The sequence below is a fragment of the Chaetodon trifascialis genome, chromosome 16 (assembly GCF_039877785.1).
Source record: "Chaetodon trifascialis isolate fChaTrf1 chromosome 16, fChaTrf1.hap1, whole genome shotgun sequence".
Lineage (NCBI taxonomy): Eukaryota > Metazoa > Chordata > Actinopteri > Chaetodontiformes > Chaetodontidae > Chaetodon > Chaetodon trifascialis.
In genome coordinates, this window is record NC_092071.1 from 25,743,462 (window position 1) to 25,764,626 (window position 21,165).

The 21,165-nt window shown below is 42.1% G+C and overlaps 1 protein-coding gene across 3 annotated transcripts in view; it reads left to right on the plus strand.

Annotated features, from left to right (window-relative positions):
- amot (angiomotin) overlaps positions 1-21,165 on the plus strand; it is a 107,049-nt gene that overhangs the window by 76,828 nt on the left and 9,056 nt on the right. For all 3 annotated transcript variants that reach the window (XM_070983496.1, XM_070983495.1, XM_070983494.1), the window contains 5 exons: positions 12,498-12,647; positions 12,987-13,183; positions 15,317-15,445; positions 17,350-17,588; positions 17,747-18,001. In XM_070983496.1, the coding sequence (XP_070839597.1) occupies positions 12,498-12,647; positions 12,987-13,183; positions 15,317-15,445; positions 17,350-17,588; positions 17,747-18,001 (970 nt within the window). The remainder of the gene's footprint in view (positions 1-12,497; positions 12,648-12,986; positions 13,184-15,316; positions 15,446-17,349; positions 17,589-17,746; positions 18,002-21,165) is intronic.

The window sequence follows — 21,165 nt, forward strand, 5'->3', positions numbered from 1 at the left end:
AATTTGGGAGCGTTTGTTCCTATTAACAAATCAACGTTTGCCTTTATGTGTGGGATGTGAACGTCTGACAGGTAAGACCATTTAGCCAGTTCCTCAGTTGTTATTATGTTATTAGTGGTGACTGGCATTTTCCTTTGGCTCAGGACCTCTGGGAGACTATAAAAGTCATTACCATCCAATTCAGCCACCTCCAAACCAGTGATGGAATAAGCTGGAACAACAGTCTCCTGGCCCATTGTGCTCAACAAAAAGCTAATTCTTTTGCCTGTAACATTCAGCCTCTGCATAAGATCTTCGGAGCAGAACGTGGCTGAGCTACCAGGGTCCAGAAATGCATAAGTTTGTATAATGTCATTTCCCTTTGCAGACTTCACGCTTACAGGAAGAATTGAAAGAGCACAGCCATCCTTACCGGCCCCTGTATGACCACATGTTTGGACAGAAGCTGGTTGTTCACTGAGTGGTCCCTTTAACTGTTGTGAAGCAGGTTGCTTCTTTTGCTCTGGAGCTGGTGGTTGCCTTTTGATGTGCAGCACAGTGGGATGAGTTTGACCACAGACTATGCATGTTAAGCGCCTCTCGCATTCACGACTCATGTGACCATCACATAAGCATGCAAAGCAAACTCCTTTTTCCCTCAGCAATTTAATTTTCTCCTTGTGCCTTTTCTCATTAAACTGTTTACACTCCTCCAACGTGTGAGTGTATGAACAGCAAAGACATCCAGCTTTGGCTGACCTTCCAAGCTCTGCTGGTGGCTCCTCCCCTCCTTTTGACGAGGTCATAGATGTTACAGTGGTGGCAACAATGTTTCCTTTCACTCTGTTTCCAGGATAAGATTTACACCGGGTGAGAGTCTTTGTGCCGGCCGCACCAGATACTGGATCTTGGATGTCACCGAACAGAGGATCAGAAAGAATTTTAACATGACGCTCCACAAATGCAACCAAATCAATAAAGTGAGCTCTCTGTTGTGTTTGTTCAATGATTCCATAAGTGATGGATCTCCATTGCTCCCTCAACCTGTATGGCAGCTTTGCAAGAATGGCTCTCATATTTGCAGACGTATCCAACTCTTGCATATACTCCAATTCCCCCATTACATTACAACAGCCACGCAAAAACAAGGAATACGCTTGGAGTGCTTTAACATCTTCACCCTTTATGGACTGCCAGGCTAGAACCTTTTCCATGTAAGCATTAGCAATTTTATATTGATTTCCAAAGTGCTCTTGCAGCAGGTCCTTAGCCACTACATAGCCACGCTCAGGAGCCAGTTGTTGTGGCTGTCCTCTGGTAAATTGCTCCAGATAGAAAAGACAATCTGCTGCTCCTGCTTTATTCTCCACTCCTTGCTCTAATGCCTTCATGAATGCCCTGTACTGCAGAGGGTTCACTTCAAATATCGGAATGTCTCTTGGTGGCAGAGATTTTGTGATTTGCTGTTGTACCAAAGCAGCTGTTATTTCGTTTTGCCTGTGCATGATGGTAAGTATGTCCTCAGATGCAATTTGATTTATGCGAGTTTGGGTGAATTGCTGGGTGATTTGAGGTTGACTGATTTCTTTGTTCAATTGAAGAGTTGTCATTTGACCTTTAAGTTGGTGTGAATTATGGGCGCCATGTGGTGATCAGCTGATCCGATGCTCCGCTGCCTCGCCTGGCTCCGGTCTCCGCCGAATCGCTGTGGCCGTTCCTCCAGCTGTTGCCAAACTCCACCCGAATCGTGGCGGTCGTTCCTCCAGCTGTTGCCGAACTCCGGTTGAATCGCTGCAGCAGCCGTCCGTAGCCGGACTCCACCTCAAGCCAAGACCCAGCAGCAACAGCAGCTCCTGCGCTCGTCCTCCCATGTGGCTTCTCCAGGCTTTCCAAACACAGCGAAGGCCCACAGGAACCACAACGCCAACTGTTGCTTTCCCAACGAGCCCAATGGGAACCTGGTTTTTGACTAATATAGTGGCCCTTTGCCACTATCTGTACACGCTGATGGTTTAAAGGGCTTGTACGCGTGCCAGTAGGTGCATAACACAGCAAATGTCCACTCATTACTTTTCTTATGTTGCGGATTTATTTTGTTACACACAGCCGACTCAATGAATACTCACTATCACAAAATACATCGTAGTACAACCTGCGGCGTTACACGCCATGGCACGGTCAAAAACCGTATGGCGTTCGCACCTGCGCTGATTAACCCACCCACCTACAGATGCTGCAGCCTCGAAATTCCCCTCCAAGCCAGATGCCACCCAGCTCCCAGCCGGCTCCCAGCCGGCTCCCAGCCGGCTCCCAGCCAGCTGCCAGCCAGCTACCAGTCCCCCCCTCCTCTTGGGGGTGTGCCCAGAATCCACTATAAACACGCCTCTTCATTCAATTGCAGGGTGTCACCAGGAGATGGCGTGTCCCTCACAGGAACACATCTCAAGGGCAAAGATTTTTACTCCACTACATTCATCTGCTTTAGTAGGCTTATTTGTAGTTAGGCAGTCACAGTTACTCAACTATTTCACACTGATTATTTAAATCAACTTAGAAAAATATTTCTCGCACAAAGTCTTAAAAAAGTCATAAATGTGTGTTTCCATCAGCCTGTTTTAATGCATATTTTCGATTTGCAAACAGGAAATTCCTAAGTTTTTCTCTTACAATAAACTGTATGAATTTTTTTGTGATTGTTGCGATCAAAAAAAACAAACTCGTGTAAAAAAGTTGTATATAATCACTTCCTATATGATAATAACCATACTTCACATTACAGAACCAGTCGAAAAGATTCAGTTCCCATCTTAAAAAAAAAAACAAAACAGTTTTAACTTGAGAATGAGAAGCATCAGCTCAAAGTTCCGAAATCATGTGGCGGAGATTTGGCGCAGTTGGTAGAGTGTCCGCCCAATGTATGAAGTTCTCTGCAGCGGCTACGGGTTCGATTCCGTCTTTCAGCCCTTTGCTGCCCGTCATCTTCCCTCTCCTGAACCACTTTTATGGCTGCTCCTCAGCTGTCCGATATACCAAAGGCCAAAAATCCCAAAACATAACTTCGAAAAAAAAAAGCTACAAAATCATTCCTGAGTCATAAAAGTGATGTAGCTTTACAAAACAGCCCGTGACTCCAAGAATAAACAGGCTCCATCTGTTTACATAGAGTTTGCTTTTGATAATTATCTACAAAAATGATGACCTAATTTTACTTTACATGCGTTGGAACAGAGACAGAGCTGCAGGAGCAGAGCGCGTCATCTGGAGATTCCAGGGCTCGCCTATGTTTTCCACAACAGGCGCGCGGCTCTCGGCAAAAATATACCAGGAAGCGGCCAGTAGACAGTCATATTAGTATTGGTTGAATATGCGCTCATTTTTGCGATCGCAAGACTTCCTGGTCGGACTGATAATATACATTTTGATGCATGAGGGAGGTGGGAAAGTTGGCTTATCCATAAATGTAATTAAGTGTAATGGAAACATTTAGTGAAGTCTCTAAAGTAGCCAGCGACACAATATTAATATCTGTGGCACAAATTGATTTTTAATTACTGGAGGTACGCTCTCCCCTCAGCCCTCCACCTATTTTACTGGCCATAGCTAGCTCTGTGGGACAGTGGGGGCTGGGAGCCTGTTTGGCTGGCGACCATCCATTGAGTTAGAACAAAGGATACACTGTAATGCAAATAATGACTTTTCAGCCAACAACTCGGCCGGCTCTACATTACACATGCCTGACAGAGTGACAGACAGGAGAACATCATGACGCCCGTGGTGATGATGCGCGATGTGTCAGTGAAACTACAGGTTTACTCAGCTCTGAAATGTGCCGGGAGTTAATCGCTTCAAATGCACAAATGCAGTGAAGTTCACAAACCACCAACAGTTTATAGAATAGGATGGTCTGTCTTATCAGTGGCCATTAGAGCAGCTCTCTAATAATTAAAATAGATGTCACACTGTGCGGAAGAGCTTAATAAGTTAACAAGAGATTTGGCCACGACAGCTGAAACAATGAAACAATTGGATTTATACTTTATCCAAAATCGGGGTGAAATATTGCATGCCACGGATTAGATAGATACAGAAATCATCATCTGAGAAATACTCATGATACTGATTTCACTGTTTATTGGCCGTTTTCATGTGTGTGTGTTAACTGATTGGCCAATAAAAACAAGTAGATTGGCCCATCTACATCGGCCCATTGGCCCTGTGTGCCCCACAACATTGTTTTTTTTCATTGGTCTGATTGGCCCATTAGGATTATTCATGATTGAATGTAGGTGTCGTGCGGGGGATGAGGCTCGCTGGCTGCGGAGGGAGAGTTGATGTTGTAGTAAGAACCTGTCTGCCTGGTCTAACATGATGAAGTCATGTTGAACATTTCCGTTTCCCAAAAAAACATTTATTTGAGGTGCAGCGGCACAATATTAATATCAAACACGCGTGCACAACGCCTGACGTAAAAAAATGCATTCTTGGTGTGCTTCTGAGTACTATGTTTACCCGTGACTATAACTTTTTTTTTAATAGTTACTGTTTATATTCATTGCTTGAACAGTCTGAGGACACAGACAGTCACACAGACAGAGTGATGAAAAAGATGATAATTGATAATTAACTACAGTATATTAAGCCTATGATGTTGAACATCGCAGTGCGAGCCGTCTGCTGAGCTCCGCAGCCTCCTGTGAAGGCGAACGAAATCTGGAACCTTTCAGCTCAATGACATGACTTTGAAAGCACCAAGTGACTTGTTTTAACGAATTTCGTTAGATTAAAATATGTAGAACTGTAAAATATCACTTCCATGAGGCTGCTCAGTCAGACATTAACAGATCACAGGCTGAAATTGGCATTTCATCCTCCCGTCCCTCCCTCTTCAGCGCACTGTAAATGATTTCTGTCCAGTAATATACAGTACACACACATACAGGACTCTGCGTATTGCTGGTCGCTGCATCAAATAGCGACCCGCAAATCTAAAATGCGCTACAAACAGGAAACCCACCAACTGAAAAGCAGAGTGGCTCTGCGAATCAGGCAGAGTATTAAACATTTAACTGTTTAGCAGTTCAGAATGCTAGAAAAACGCGACGCACAACTTCTGTTATTCATGATTAATTTTCTGGGCACAAATCACTCGGCACGCAGAGATGCGCTGGGAGCCTCTCCAAAGGTGGAGAGAGATGTGGAGGAAAAGGCAGGATGGGCAGATGAGCAGATCCAAGAAGTTTGTGAACGAGCACTACAATAATGTGGATGATTAAGCATAATAATACTTAAAAAACTGCACAGGGTGCTCTACTAGACAAGCAGTTTTTCTTACAGCAGTGGAGGCTATGTGCAGATCTAATGAACGACTCAGCAAAGCTGACACGGTAACCAATTATAATGACTGCTCCTCCTGGTGGACTGATCGAGCGAGTGCAGGTAGTTTCCGCAAATGGAGCTTAGGGGCGTTACGAGTTGGCCCTGCGCCGATGACGTCATCGCGGGGGATCCCATTACAGTCACGAACCCGCCTACTGCAGAGCGCTACAAAAATTAACGCAATTAATCATGAGTGGCAAGTCAATGCGCAAGCATTTTAAATTTGGCCCTTTGAGTGACCCGTAGGCTGCAGCGGCAGGTCGCATCCTACCTGCGCCACTAGTCAAAAGCAGGGTGACAACAGACGTGGATGCGACACCGGAGAGCGAGGCAAGCTTACTTGGACCCTTGAACGGCAAGTTTATTTATAAAAATAACAAAGACAGGACTATTAACAAGAACGCAGTGATTTGTACCTTGTGTAAAAAAGAATTTTCCTATCACCGTAGCAGCTCCAGCCTGAATTATCATTTAAACGCTAAACATGTAGTTGCTGCTAGTGCCGCTAGTGCTACCGTGAGCTCACTCCGCCAACCCACACTTGCTGAGTTAGGAAAACGAATGAGCAAAGCCACGACAGAAAAACTGACAAACTCAATCGCAAAGTGGGTTGCTGCTGATTGCAGGCCGATTTCAATCGTGGAAGACGAGGGCCTAAAAGAGGCGTTTCAGATAGCGTCATCTGACTCTAATTTCCAGCTACCGTCGAGAACTACAGTGATGAAAAGAATTCACCAGCTGTAATGTGAATGTCAGTGAATTGTAATGTCCTAGAATTCAAATTCTTTATTTGGGGACCTTTAGCAGATATGAGATTGAAATGCGATTAATTAGATTAATTAATTACAAATCCTGTAATTAATTAGATTAATTTTTTTAATCGCCTGACAGCACTAAAAAAAATAGAAAGACGTTTTTAGTCAAAGTCAAAGTCAGCTTTATTGTCAATTCTGCAGTATGCACAAGACAAACAGAGAATTGAAATTAGGTTACTCTCAACCTCTGTGACAAGACATCAATATATATATATATATTTAAAAAGAAAATAAATAAAAACTGTACAATCTAAACAATGACACAAGAATAGACAAGGCAGTTATAGTAGTGCAAATGTATATGATAGTGCAAAAAGAAAGAAGTTAGCTTATCGTCTGGTGGTCCGTGTATTGTTTTCCTGAGGGGGGGGAGTTCACTTTAGTGAGAGTTTTTAGAGTCCAGGGTAAGTACGTGTGTGTGTGTGTGTGTGTGTGTGTGTGTGTGTGTGTGTGTGTGTGTGTGTGTGTGTGTGTGCGCGTGTGTGTGTGTGTGGGAGGGGCAGCGGGGGGAGCATTTCAGAGTCCAGGGTGTGTGTTTGTGTGAGTGTGTGTGTGTGCGCGCACGCTTGCGTGTGAGTGTGTGAGAGTAAGGGGGGGGGGGCAGCAGGGAGTTATAGTCCAGGTTGTGTGTTTGTGTGGAGGGGGGGGCAGAGCAGGGAGAGAGTTCAGCATCCTGACAGCCTGTTGGACGAAGCTGGCACGCAGTCTACTGGTCCTGGCCCGCAGGCTCTGCAGTCTCCTCCTTGATGGCAGCAGGCTGAAGAGGCTGTGTGATGGGTGGGTGGGGTCTCTCGCAATGCGAAGGGCTTTGCGGGTGAGGCGAGAGGTGTACAGGTCTTGGAGGGAGGGGAGAGAAGCACCGACGATCTTCTCAGCTGCTCTCACGATGCGCTGGAGGTTCTTCCTGCAGGACGTGGAGCAGACGGCGTACCACACGGTGGTGCTGCTGGTCAGGACGCTCTTGATGGTGCCTCTGTAGAAGGTGTGCATGATGGGGGCCGGGGCTCTAGCTTTCCTCAGTTTGCGGAGGAAGTAGAGGCGCTGGTTCGCTTTCTTGGCCAGCGATGTGGTGTTGGTGGACCAGGAGAGGTCCTCAGTGACGTGCACACACAGGAATTTGGTGCTGCTCACCCTCTTAACCTCTCTTAACCTTATAACCTTTCAGAAGCATCCTGCTGAATTCTCTGATGTTCTGTAGGAGCCTCCCCTCCTTCGGGATCCGCTTCAGGTTCGAACATGTACGGTTGAACTACTGAAGAACTCGATCTGTTTACTGCCGCCATGTCCGCTACTTTCACACACATAGTGTTACATGAGTCTATGCTCTCCCCGTTACTACGGTAACATGGGTGGGACAGCAGAAGCTCATTTGCATTTAAAGCTACAGAAACAGCACATTCTGAAAGGGACTGAAACAGAGGGAAATCGAGGGGGCGAGAATCTTTTCCTGAAAGTTATTTCTAGCAAACAGCTTCAGAAACATGTTTTATGTAACTTATTGAAAAAGCTTCATAATATGTCACCTTTAAGCTGATGTTAGCTAGCTAGCTGAATAATGTCAGCCTACTCGTAATCAGCGTTTGGAGTAACATATACAAAAGCAATGCATTTTCGTGGTAGCAAACGTAATACAACAATTACATACAATTAATGTATTGCATAACACATTTGTGCATTATGTTCAGCCACTAGCAATTATGACTAACCCGTTAATAACATTCAACAGAGGAAATTCAATTCAAACAGAAACAGAATTCAAAAGCAGTGTGGTTCAATACAGCTGGTGTCAAGAAACGTACTAGCCACTTTACTAATGATTAAAAGTATAAACCAGCACAAAAATGGTTTATACTTGTGGGCCATCACCATAGTTCGGGCTTTCAGAAAAGGAAGTGTGTTAATGTGTGTGTCTGTTCAGAGAGCATAACACTCTGCGTTGCCTATGTTACAAGATGTAGATAAATATACTTATTCTGTGCACTTCAGTACATCAACCAGTCGAAAAATGTTAGCTAACATTGCCATACAGACCAGGTTATGCTGAGGCTATAGTAGATAATAGATTATTATTACAAACTGTAATATAGTTACAGTAATATGTAACACTAGTCATACTTCTGCAGTTATTTTGGTGAAAGTAATGCAAAGGTAGTATAATCAGTAACGCATTACTTACTTGCATATTTTTATTTCCATCCATCCATCCATCCATCCATCCATCCATCCATCCATCCATCCATCCATCCATCCATCCATTTTCTATGCCGCTTATCCCTTTCGGGGTCGCGGGGGGGCCGGAGCCTATCTTGGCTGTCAACGGGCGGGAGGCGGGGTACACCCTGGACCGGTCGCCAGCCGATCACAGGGCTATTTTTATTTCTTTAATACATAAAACAATTGTGCATTTTGCTCTTGGGGGGCAATGTGTCTTTGGCCTACATTCAGTCAATTAAATATTTAACAATGAAACATAATCAGTTATTATTAATGTAACTTTCTGGTGGTATATGGTAATATTGCTCTGTATAAGATTTAAAAGAGAAGAAAACTGGGGCCACTATAGCGGTGGGTCTTCTGGGGCTCTCCGGCTCTCCAGTTGATGAAATTGAGAAAGCTGCATGCAGAGATACTGAAGGCCAAGCAATCGGTCCATTCGGAACAGGCACGTTTTGAATGAGTCCTGCACTAATGGCAAAAAATAAGCCAACAGCAAAACTGCCCTCTAGAAGTACATATGTGTAATAGTGAAATCCAAAATAAATGAAGACCTGCTGATACTATGGTGGATGGAACAGTTCCACTAGAAAAATCTGCTCCCTCGCAGATGAATCTCTTCCTATTTTCTTTTTCACATGCTTGTAGTTATGGATATCAGCAGTATAACCTTAGCTCTACAAGCTGCTTGTTTCCAAAGCAGTGGCATCAGTGTGTATGTGTCACTCTTGAGTCCTCCAGTCTTCCTCTTCTGCTTTTTCTCTGTCCCTCAACCTTTTGATCCTGTCTCCATCTGTTTCCTTCTCTTCCCATCCCCCCAGTTTTGTCTAGATCCAGGAGGCTGGTGGTGGGGTGGCAGGGGGCGTAAAGGACTGGAAATGGGCCAGAGCTGGCTGCTGATACACAACGCCTGCTTGTTGTCAGGACAAAAGAGCTACAAGCTTTTCTCTTGCTCTGTCCTGAAGTCTAGAAAAATGAAAGTGTCTTCAGATTCTGGCCATCAGCCTGCCATCTCTCAGCTCCTCTGATACGGTGCCAATGCAGCTTCAGAAATGTCATGTCATTAAGGCAGATCCTTCCAACTCAGAGGATCAGAAAATGTAGCAGACGTCTCGAATAACTATTTCAAAACATTTGGTGATAAAAGAGTTCAGTTAATGATACTGTATGTAATGAGGCAGAATATTTTACAGTTGAGTGTCAAACGAAAAAAAAAAAGAACCCTGAAAGCAGAACTAAAAGTTCATTCACTGATTAACACCATAACTCCGATTTCTCTCATCTTGGTGCTCCTGAAGCAGAATTTCTGTGAGTATTTGAAAGAGTTTGCAATTATTGTGATGAGAAATCTGTCCCTGAATTGCTAAACCTGGGTCCACAACAGCCAGAGAAACCATTCTGTAACAAACATATTGGTTTTGGGCAAGATGTGGTGGCTAAAAACATACTTTCACAGAACAGGAACTGTGCTTCATGCAGGAAAAAAATAGTAAATAAGAAGGTAAAGAAGATAAATGGTATAGAAGAAGTGACTTAAGGTTGGCCAGGGGTTATCCACATAAATAAAGTTCACCATCTCCAGTCAGCAATATTCAAGCGTCAGCACAAGATTGCCTTGAGGCAAATGGTCATACCATACCGTAGTGACAGCCAGTGGGGCTCCAATCCAGGATGGATGTGGAACATATGACTGGAAGTGAGTTGGACCTGCTGTATCTGTAGCTGACAACACAGGTTAATTCTCCAGCTGGACCTACCAGCTTACTCAGGTTGGCTGACATTTGATAGGAACCCATGCCCAAAACCAGCTGAAAGGTGACTACAATACAGAAAGGATGCCTTTACAAAGGACATCAGTTACCTTGACAACATATTTTTGGATGGATTTGCGTGTCCGTGAGGGCCAACACTGAATTAGCTGACATTTACAATGAAGAATTAGAAACTGGTTGAGTAGAATTTTCCTGAGCAAACCAATACTGGTCAGTTAATCACAGGCCTCCGGACCAAAATGATTTCCATGAACTGCTTGAGGACATCTGTGCCAACACAAACTCAGAGGCTGTTATCTTAGATGACTTGAAAATGGACATTTTACAAAAATGAGGTGCTTACTATATAAAGCATATGATAATTTCTGACATGTATCTGGGCTAACTTAGCTGATACATGAACCAACACACTAGTTATTAAGAGTTGAAAAACAACAGAGACCAATCAGCTTTTCAAATAGGTTTGAGAAAAGAGGTAAACAGAATGGTCACTAAGGCTTAGAGAGTCAAAAAAAAAAACTTAAGACTTAAACTTAAAAACTACTTAAGGAATAGGGGTAATTTTAAAATCTAAAACAAGTAAAATCAGTTTGGATATAGAAAGAAATAGCACATCAGACAAGAAGTAGCCAAACACTTGAATTCACATTTTTCTACAATTAACTAAAAAAACTTTACAGGTGTGTTTAGAAAAATAAACAAAACAAAACAAAACAAAAAAACATATATTTGATTTTTATATGTGAATCAAGCCTTTGTTTTCACTATTTCTCACATAATATTTCTATTCAGTCATGTAGAGTTCCAGATAAGCTAAAAATTGCAAGAGTATTACCACTACATAAGGGAAGCACGTTACCCAACCAACCTGTATCCATTTTAAGTGCTCTCTGAAAGGTAGTTCAGTAACCTTTTATATGATGTGCAATCAGATGTTTGCTGTCTTGAACAGACCTCATTTGAAGAGAAGTGGATGAAGTGAAGTTTTGTGGTATGGTCATGCTGCATTTACAGAAAGCATTTATAGTCGATAACAGCATTTTATTGATGAAATTAAGTCACATCTGTCAAACTGTACTCAAATGGTTGACATTGGCAATGGCAGAAGCTTTCAGAGTCAAGAATGGGATGTGGGATGCCACAAGATAGTATAATGGGTCCTCTCTTTTTTATGATATATAAATTGCTTAAAAGTAGTGCATAATCCAGTCTTTTTTGTGGGTGATTCTGTTTTCTTAGGTGTGCATAAAAATACTTGTAACATAATAAACAATTAATTACAGACGCTGTAAATTATCTAGGCTGCATTTTAGACATTTTTATAAGGTGAAAGGACTAAGTTTCTAGCCAGAGAAGCTACCTTTCTAGACGGCACCACTTGTAAAAACTTAGCTGGAGCTCTACAGCAAAGTCATTTTGAGTACGCTGCTATCTTCTGGTACACAGGATTTTCACAACATTTTTAAAAATAACTACTAACTGGCTCAAAATGAAGTGATAAGGGTTATGTGTTTTCCCATGTATATCTAGATTATGCGTATTTTAAAGATTAACTGGTTAAAATCGTTAGAAATGTGGTACCTAAGTTCTTTATTATTTCTGACAAGTAGCAGACATTCCTAGGTAAAAACACATACACAACACATCTACAGTGTAGCTGTACAGTGGAATAGTTTTTCCACAAATGTGAAAATTAGTGTTTCAATGAGCACATTTAAAGTGGCCTTAAAGATATGGTTACAAAGTACCATGTAATTTTAAACTTTTATTTTAACTTTTCGTGACTAAGAAAACATGAGTACATTAACATCGCTACCTTGCTGGCCGCTATTTCTATTTATATGTTAACTATATTGTCTTCGCTGGTCTTTGGTGTTTTGCTTTGATCTCATGGTGTGTTAGAGTCTTATACTGGACATCATTTGCGATTTTTAATGTATGTAATGACTGACAGTGGTATATGTGTGTTTAATCAGATAAATTCATTTATTCATTTGCTGCAATGCTTTTGGCCAGATTTGGTCAACAAAGAAACAGATCAAAGTTGACAGTAAGCATTCTAGTTGTGTAAAAGCAATTCCTACTGAAACGCATTGACTAAGGAAGTTTTTGAGGCTTCTCATAACTTGGTGTAGCAAATTTTCCATCCTGAACCATCAAATAATCTCACAGACAGAGGGTCCTGTGTGAAGGTGAATTAGCACAGCAGAATTACCAATATGTAAGTGTTGCCTTCTGTATTGTTGTTTGTGTGTGTGTGTGTGTGTGTGTGTGTGTGTGTGTGTGTGTGTGTGTGTGTGTGTGTGTGTGTGTGTGTGTGTGTGTGTGTCTGGGTGCATAGCTGAAAAAGAAGCAGGTTTATGTGGAAAAGGTGGAAAGAATGCAGCAGGCTCTAGCTCAACTCCAGGCAGCTTGTGAGAAAAGAGAACAACTTGAGCATCGACTCCGTACAAGACTGGAGAGAGAGCTGGAGTCACTACGCATGCAGCAGGTAACACGCTCTGCATAAATAACAAAATAATTTAATTATACACTAAAAAGCATGTGAACAACATTTCAAAATCTTGATTTTATTCAATTTATTTTCTTTGGAGTCTTTTTGAGGTCAGTTATCTTTTACTATTTAATGTTAGCACAACATTAAATGATTGTACATTATAAGAGTTATAATGTTGCCACGACATTAAATTAATGCATTTAGAAAGTAATAGTGGTTGTAAGTCAGCAACATATTTCATTTTGAATCCAAAAATGACAGAGTCCTCTTCCTATGTTCTGTCTCCCTTGTTCTTTCTGCCTCCTCTGTTCTTGTCTCCTTTGTCCCTCCCAGCGTCAGGGAGGCTCTCAAAGCAGTAGTGCAGTCCCTTCAGAGTACAGCGCCACAGCACTCATGGAGCATCTTAGGGAGAAGGAGGAGCGGATCCTTGCTCTGGAGGCCGACATGACCAAGTGGGAACAGAAGTACCTAGAGGAGAGCGTGATGAGGCAGTTTGCCCTGGATGCCGCCGCCTCTGTTGCCACTCAAAGGTACATCTGTATGAGATTTTATTTCTCTGAGCCATTGTTGCATACACTCATGTCTCTCAATATAAAATTACAGCAGTGGCAAATTCTCTCTCTCTTCTTGTTCGCAATGAATGGAGCACACATCCAGCAAACACCTCCCTCCGCTCATGCTGCCGGCTGCCGCTAAGTCGAACAGCTCTGTGGCGTCAGGAGGCTAATGAAAGCTGTGGCGGAGCAACAGCCACCCGCGAAGAAGAAACTGCCCATACCGCCGCTGCCAACAACAGCATACGCAGCTAGAACAACAAATAACCATAAAGCTAATATGGTGATTGTTACAGTAACACTCCGCAGCGCGTACAGTATGTTTGTGACTGTGATGTATCGACTGGGCAGAGTTAACTTGTTTCTGATGCTGTAAAGTTTTTGATAGGACCCAAGGATGCAGACCAGAGAGAGGTTAAGTAAAAGAACAAAATTTATTTGATAACAAAAAGCGCACTCAAAAGGAGTGGAAAAATAACTGATAACAAAAAACGCACTCTAACAGAGTGGAGAAAACTAAGGGAGCTCCGTAGTGACGGGTCTGAGGCAAGGCACACTCGGACGCAGCAGGCAGGCAAGTGAAACAGAGAGACACACCTTAAGTGGTGGTACATAAGAGGAACATTAGCACACACGTGTGAAGGAGAAAGAGAGAAAGTACTCACAATACTGAACACACGATCACGCCAGGAAACAATCTGGCAACAGGTAGGAGAGAGCTCTCTCCTTTTAACCTGTGCCTAATCAGTGTCATGAGTCTCCGGTGTGCTCTGGGGAAGGCGGAGCTGGCCAGGTGCAGAGACACACCGAACTGCACAGACAGGGGGAAGACAAACAGACACAATCTACACTGGGGAAAGGGAAAAAGGAAACACAAGGAAAAGACAGACTGCCAGCCCTAACAGATGCTTAGAGAAGTGTCCATGGGCTGACCGTGCATGCAGACTGTTGCAGTTGCTCCTGTTTGTTTTCTTGGATTTTCTATGAGTCTGTGGTGGCTAGTGCTATTCTCTATGCTGTTGTGTGCTGGGGCAGCAGGCTAAGGATGGCGGATGGAGTGTGACTCTCTGATGGTGGTGTCAGAGAGGAGGATGCTGACTAAGCTACGGACTATCTTGGATGCCTCACACCCACTTCATGATTTGCTACAAGAGTAATTTCAGTGAAAGACTCATCCCACCAAAAAGCAAGACTGAACGCCACAGGAATTCATTCCTGCCTGTGGCCATTGAACTGTACAACTCCTCCCTCTGAATGGCCCTTGGACTTTTTCATTCCCTGTTAGATCAAACATATTTATACTGCAGTTCACTGTTGACCTAATTCAATATACAAGCACATTCTTCTGTATATACTCTTTCCTAATGTAAATACTCTTATTATTTTCTTTTTGCTTTGTTTTGTGTATGCTTATAGTTTCTCAGTACACACACACACACACACACACACACATATATATAGTTTTTTATATTTTGTCTTCTATATTTTGCTTTATATAGATAGATAGATAGATAGATAGATAGATAGATAGATAGATAGATAGATAGATAGATAGATAGATAGATAGATTATTGTTATTTTACTTGTGCCCCTGCTTATTCGTGTCCGGGTCGTGGGGACAGGAAGCCCAGATAGCCCTCTCCTCAGCCACTTCCACCAGCTCCTGCTGAGGAAAGCCAGGTGGCCTGGTCACCAGGTACTAGCTGGTGGGTCCCCTCAACAGGCCTGGCTCCAGGGTAGGGCCCCTGTATCCCTCTGGGCAGGGTTCACTGGTCCTTGCTGGTTGTCTTTGTAACTTTAGAAGGGTCTTTTGACCCGCTCTTCATCTGGCCCGTCACCTAGGACCAATTTGCCTTGGGAGACTCTACCAGCAACCAGCAACATAGTTCCAAGGGTCATTAGGGCTTTCAAACTCCTCCACCACAATAAGGTGGTTGATGGTTATTGTATTTTATTTTTAGATAAGATACAATAAGATTAAAGATTTTTTTTTTTTGCTTGCACTGTAAATGGCCTAATGAGACAATCAGAACAGATCAGGAGTTGAGTGTGGATGAGTTACATTTGAACACTATTGTAATCAATTGGAGGATCCACCCTGTCTTGTAGGGATACGTCTGCAGCAGTGATCAGCCACTCTCCCAGTAGCAGCTATGACACGTCAGTTGAGGCTCGAATCCAAAAGGAAGAAGAGGAGATTCTTATGGCCAATCGACGTTGTCTGGACATGGAAAGCAGGTAAAGCATTCTACACACACATAAATGCAGCCTCCCTGAGACTTGGACATGTAAATATGATCTCAAGATGAGATTTTGTTTTCATGTCATGGCATTAGGTTCTTCAGTGCGTCTTGAAAGCAATTTCTGTATTTTAGCTCTCTCCTTGTGCAAATCAAACACACAAATCCTCGCAATAATCAACTTATCACTTGGGCTATAAGATGGATGGCAGCAGCAAACTCTTTTTTATAAATTCAACAAAAGGCTCAAAATACACTAAACTGTCACAAAACAAGACATGAAAGAAATGTTGGAGTTGTTGTCATCCATAATTCATTGTAGACCAGTGGCGAACCAGATACCTCCGAGCTTTCCCCGCTGCTGCCTCCTCTCGCACCACCTGCAGCACTTCCTCTGCGGGTGTGGTAGTGGGGGTTGGTGTCGAAACGGGCCGCCGGAGTAGGCCAAGGTCAAGTAACTCAGCTTAACTTAGCGTGTGCCAGGTTTAATTTGCAGATTGCTGTCTTGCCGATGTCAAAAACTGTCTCACGGCTGTATGTGCGCGTTGGCACAAACAAACATGACGAAAACATAATGTAGACAACACATTATCGGAACAGAGAGGAGCTGCTGCGTCTGCACGCGCCACCATCACTATGACTACTCTTTGTCGTGTTCTTCATCGTCTTCATCTTCAGCTAAGGTCAACTGTAGATTAGGGATGTTCTCCAGTGTAATGCAGTGGCTCTCATCAATTTCATTAGTTTCATCTTCTAGTTCAGGTTCAGAATCAGAAGTGAGATCCGCGTCAGCATAACCAGAAGCTGCATAAGTAGCCATGTGGTTCCCTTTTAACATGCAGCTGATTGGCCGAAAAAGGAACAGAAGCACATGAATAGCTGTGAAAAGCCAAAGAAAGCCAGTATGCTAATTTACTGTTGAATTGCCACACCTCCAACTAGGACGGAGAATTTCCTCTAAAACAGCCCAAATTCAAATACAAAGTTTATTTTAAGGCCCCCAATACTGTTATTTGAAACATGGAGTGGCTTCTTCATGATTTGAACTTACATATTCTGCGAAAAAACAAAAATCACTATTTAAAAAAAAAAAATAAATCGAAAATAATAAATAATAATAATAATAAATCGATTGATTATTTTAATCAATTATAAAATCGGGCGACTTCAATTCAATACTCAATTCAATATTCCTTTATTCGTCCCTCGAGGGGAAATTCCAAATTTCACAGCAGCATCAATAAGTGAATAGAATATTCAAAAAGACAACAAGTGCATGCAATTAACACAGTATATACAAAGGGGTGTAATAGAAAGAGAAAGAGAAACAACATCATCCTAAGAAAATGTACCAAAAATATTGCACAGGTGCACAGATTGTTGCTTGACTTGTTGCTGGTTTTCTCATGGTGGGTAATGAAATCAAAGCAAACCTGCAGTGGATTGTATTTGTTGTCACTTTTTTCATGTTTTATTACGTAGATTTTATTTTATTGTTATTGTACTCCTGCCCCCACTTATCTGGGTCTGTGTCGGTTAGAAAGAGGAGGAGAAAAATCAACACATGAGGTAATGTAAAGTGCTGCAAAACCTGGTGTTGGTGTCAAGACTTTGATCTCTCCATTTCTGTCCATTTAATTATGATGCAGTATGACTTCACCAAAACTATTCAATGAATGAGTTGCCTGTCAGTCCACATGACTTCATGTTAGCTTGTCTTGGTTTGTTTGTAAAAAGTCAGCATGAACATGAACTGGACCAGAACTAACAAGCAATAATTTAATTTATAATTTGGACCAAATTAAATGAACTTGGGGTGTAGTATCATTGGTGTGGTTATCAGGATATCACTGTCCTGCAGTGGGTCCATTTTGGTCTTCCCTCTTGTTCTGCCAAATCCAGGATAAAAAATCTCCATGCCCAGATCATAGAGAAAGATGCTATGATCAAGGTACTTCACCAGCGCTCCAGGAAGGAGCCTATCAAGTTGGACACACCGTCTGCCATGAGACCCTCAAAGTCCTTGATGTCCATCTCCAACACTGGCTCCGGTAGTTCAGGACTGCTCTCTCACAGCCTGGGACTCAGTAGCTCACCCATAACTGAAGAACGCAAGGACACGAGCTGGAAGGGCAGCCTGGGTAAGAAAAGTACTTACAATGTGTGACACTTTGTAAGCAACTGCTTTGAACAGCAGCTTATGCCATAGGTGAAAACTGGAGTTAGACAGTCACTTGCAGTTGCTGTGCTACTGTCAATGTTTCTGAGTAGCAACTGTTCTCCTTTCATGTTCGTCTAGGGGTTCTACTGGGTCCTGAGATTCGTACAGACTCCCTCAGGACGGAGTCAATCTCATCATCCCCCTCCCCGGTGCTTCCTTCCACCCCGATGACTACAAGCCACTCAAAGACAGGCAGCAGGGACAGCTGCACGCAGACTGAGAAGGGCCCGAATCAGGATACCAGCAAGCCCAGCACTCCAGCACTGCAGAGCATGACGCTGCCCGCTCGCTTGTCTAGCCCTAGCCCTGTCTACATCCCTGACCGGTTAGCAGGTTAGCTCACACTGTCCGTCCCACATATCAGTATAAGATGGGCTCTGTGTAAGGCTCTGGTCACATCCACAGTATGCCTCATTTGGAGCTTGGTGTCTCAGCATAGTGGAGCAATAACTAGCAATGGCAATGGCAGCAACAACTAATTTTTACTTATTAATCAATTTGTTGAATATTTTCTCAATTAATTGTGTAGTCTATAAAACCTCAAGGAAAATGTCCATTAACATTTTCATCAAAGAGTTCAAGTCTTCAAATGTCTTCAAATCAAAATACAAAACTTACCTATCAAACGAAAACATATTTTGAATACATAATTCTTCAGAAACAAATACAGCATGTCTTGGAAATACAAAAAAATCCATATTCTGCAAAGACGCACACAAAAAAAATCATGCCATTGGCCCAGTCCTTCCGCCATGATTGTCTGGCAGAAAGTCCTGAATAGTTCCCTCAACAGCAGGTGTCCATATGAGTCAATTTAAACACGCTTGAAGGCAGTAGGTAGGGGATTGAAGTAAAAATTGTTTTTGCAATGAGCTGTTTTGTTTGTTTAAGCCACCTTTGCTTGATTGTGGCCTGAAAGTTAAGTAAGTGCAATGTGCATGGCTGTTGATCTACTCTTGTAAAGTAAAGAAGCCTATTTGTGTGTGTACTCACCCACTTTTGAATTTACAGTGATTTACAATCCTTCATGATCTTTGGGCTTTTGGTTTGACTCAGGACCATCTCTCGCACAGTTACGAAGGGATCAAGGATACAGTTTGACTTTTTTCAACACATGAAAATAAACATCTGAATGATGACAACTTGAGAACTGATATTATACTGACAACTGACAAAATGATACTGCAGCAAAGATGCTGCTCTGTTATTCCTTTGTTTGTCAGTCTGCATGCAGTTGATGTAAGTCCTCTGCACTTCAGTTCTTTTCAGTTCCCCTCTTTTCATGCATTTGGTGTGTGAATATTTTTGTTTCTTGGGTAATGTGTTTTTTGAGATCTCATGTACTTCCAGAAGTAACATTATTGTCACTCCAGAGTAGGTTGAATAATTTCTGCCTGCACCCATGGTGTGGATCCTGGCTCAGCCAAGCAATAGATTTCATAATCATAATATTAATGATCATAATCACCGCTCCCTCCATCCAGAGAGAAGGCAAAGAACTGATTCCAATTTCAGTATTAACTGACGAGTGTATTCTTAGGAACATCACGTTCAATATCTCAACTCACTTTAAAACTGTTCATGCTTGTCAGAGGTCCCCATGTCATTTCCTGCTCTACTGCAGCAATACAAGGTTCACAGCATGTGGTTTCAGTCTTCCTCAGTGTTTCTGACTGTTTTCAAATGTACATATCCCCTCACCACTAATACTTGCACTGATTTGTCTCTTTTCTTTGCTCATATCTAACATGAAACCTATTTTCATTTTCTCCTGTTTGCCTTGGTGAGTTCTATTATTCTTACTGAATTAGTACTATAGGATTTAGATGAGCAATCCAGTCCCATGAAGTTTCAGCATATAAAAAATAGCATGTATCATATTATTAGAATTTGTTGTTTAAGCATGGAAGTCGTTTTTGACTTGAAACAGTTGGTTTTTGACTTGCAAGGTATTCCCCTTCTTTCCCAACCTGGCCTGAATTTGGAATCCAGATTATACTTAACAACCATCCTGAGTCATAGAGTCATAGAGCCAGAGGGATTCATGTTTGAGGCCTTCCATTAAAGGGTTTCACCCACCTATCTGTGTCCTAAGTACTCCCTGCTGCTGGAAACATGAAAATCAGTCACAGTGTGGTTATGTGTGCAGCTTATAGTTACTGAAGGGCATGTTGGTTGTGTTACCATGTGTATGTAGCTTATAAAGAGATGAGAGTCAATATGTATGTTTTTGCAATGTTTGCTTTAATTTACAGGCACATTACCATGGAGCTAACTTTGTTTGTTTTATTATCTTCTTTTAAATGGTAAATGGACTGTATTTATATAGTGCTTTTCTAGTCTGATGACTACTCAATCACTTGTACAAGTCTGCATTCACCCATTCAAACACATTTGTACAGCAGGAGTGTTATCATACACACTCACACATCGGGGGCATGGTGATGTTCAGTATCTTGCCCAAGGATATTTCGACATGTAGGCTGTCAAGGCCAGGGATTGAACAACCAACCTTCTGATGGTGGAGGATTGCTCTACCTCTTGAGCCACAGCCGCAATAGGAGCAATAGTTGTCATAGGCAGGAAGCCTATAGCACTATCAAGATTGTCTGCAGGCATCTGTTTGCAAATAACATATTCAGCCAGAAATAAAAGCCTGTCACATTGGTTCAAACCATTGAAATATGTATTTTTGTACATTACGTCCACAAGACGAAAAAAACAATACAATAAGAGACATACTGTTTGTACATTACTTGAATATAATGTATATGCTGTATTATTGAATTGTTCACATGTTTCAGCTTGACTTACATTTACATTTTTAATGAAAAATCACATGCACTGTGCTAGTGGTTTCAATGTCCCACATGACATGGGAAGAATTCCAGTCAAATATTATCAGATTGTGGACCCTATTTTCCACCAACAATTTTTGGTCTAGTATAGGGAAAGAGTGCTGCAGCTGCTGATCCCTCCAGGTGTTTGTGCACCGTCAATGTACGTCCACTGAAAGTGTTTGTTTGAGCCACTGACAGGCTCAAAGTGATATAATAAGTGACTGACAACATTATTGAAAGAATCCCTACAGAGATATACCTTTTGTTTTAAGATAAGATTGATAAAACTTTATTGATCCCACCCCAGGGAAGTTGTTGCAGCCAGCAAAGTATTAAAAGATAGACAAAAACAGTGGAATAGAAGGGTCAAGATAAAGAAGATACAGGATAAAGAATAAAAAATCAACTGTGTATACATACATATATGTTAACCCTTCTGTTGTCTTTGTTTTCTGTTAACTACCTGTGTCTTCCCAGTCAAAATTGACTGTTCCCTTCTAGCTGATTATAAATCCCTGAATACTTATATATTATCACATAATGTTGTGTTTCATCTTTTCATCAACTCAAATTCTTGTGAACAATACCAGTTTTGAACTTCCATTTGCTCTTTATGGCCTGACATTGACCCACCACGCCCACCCACCCATGCCAATT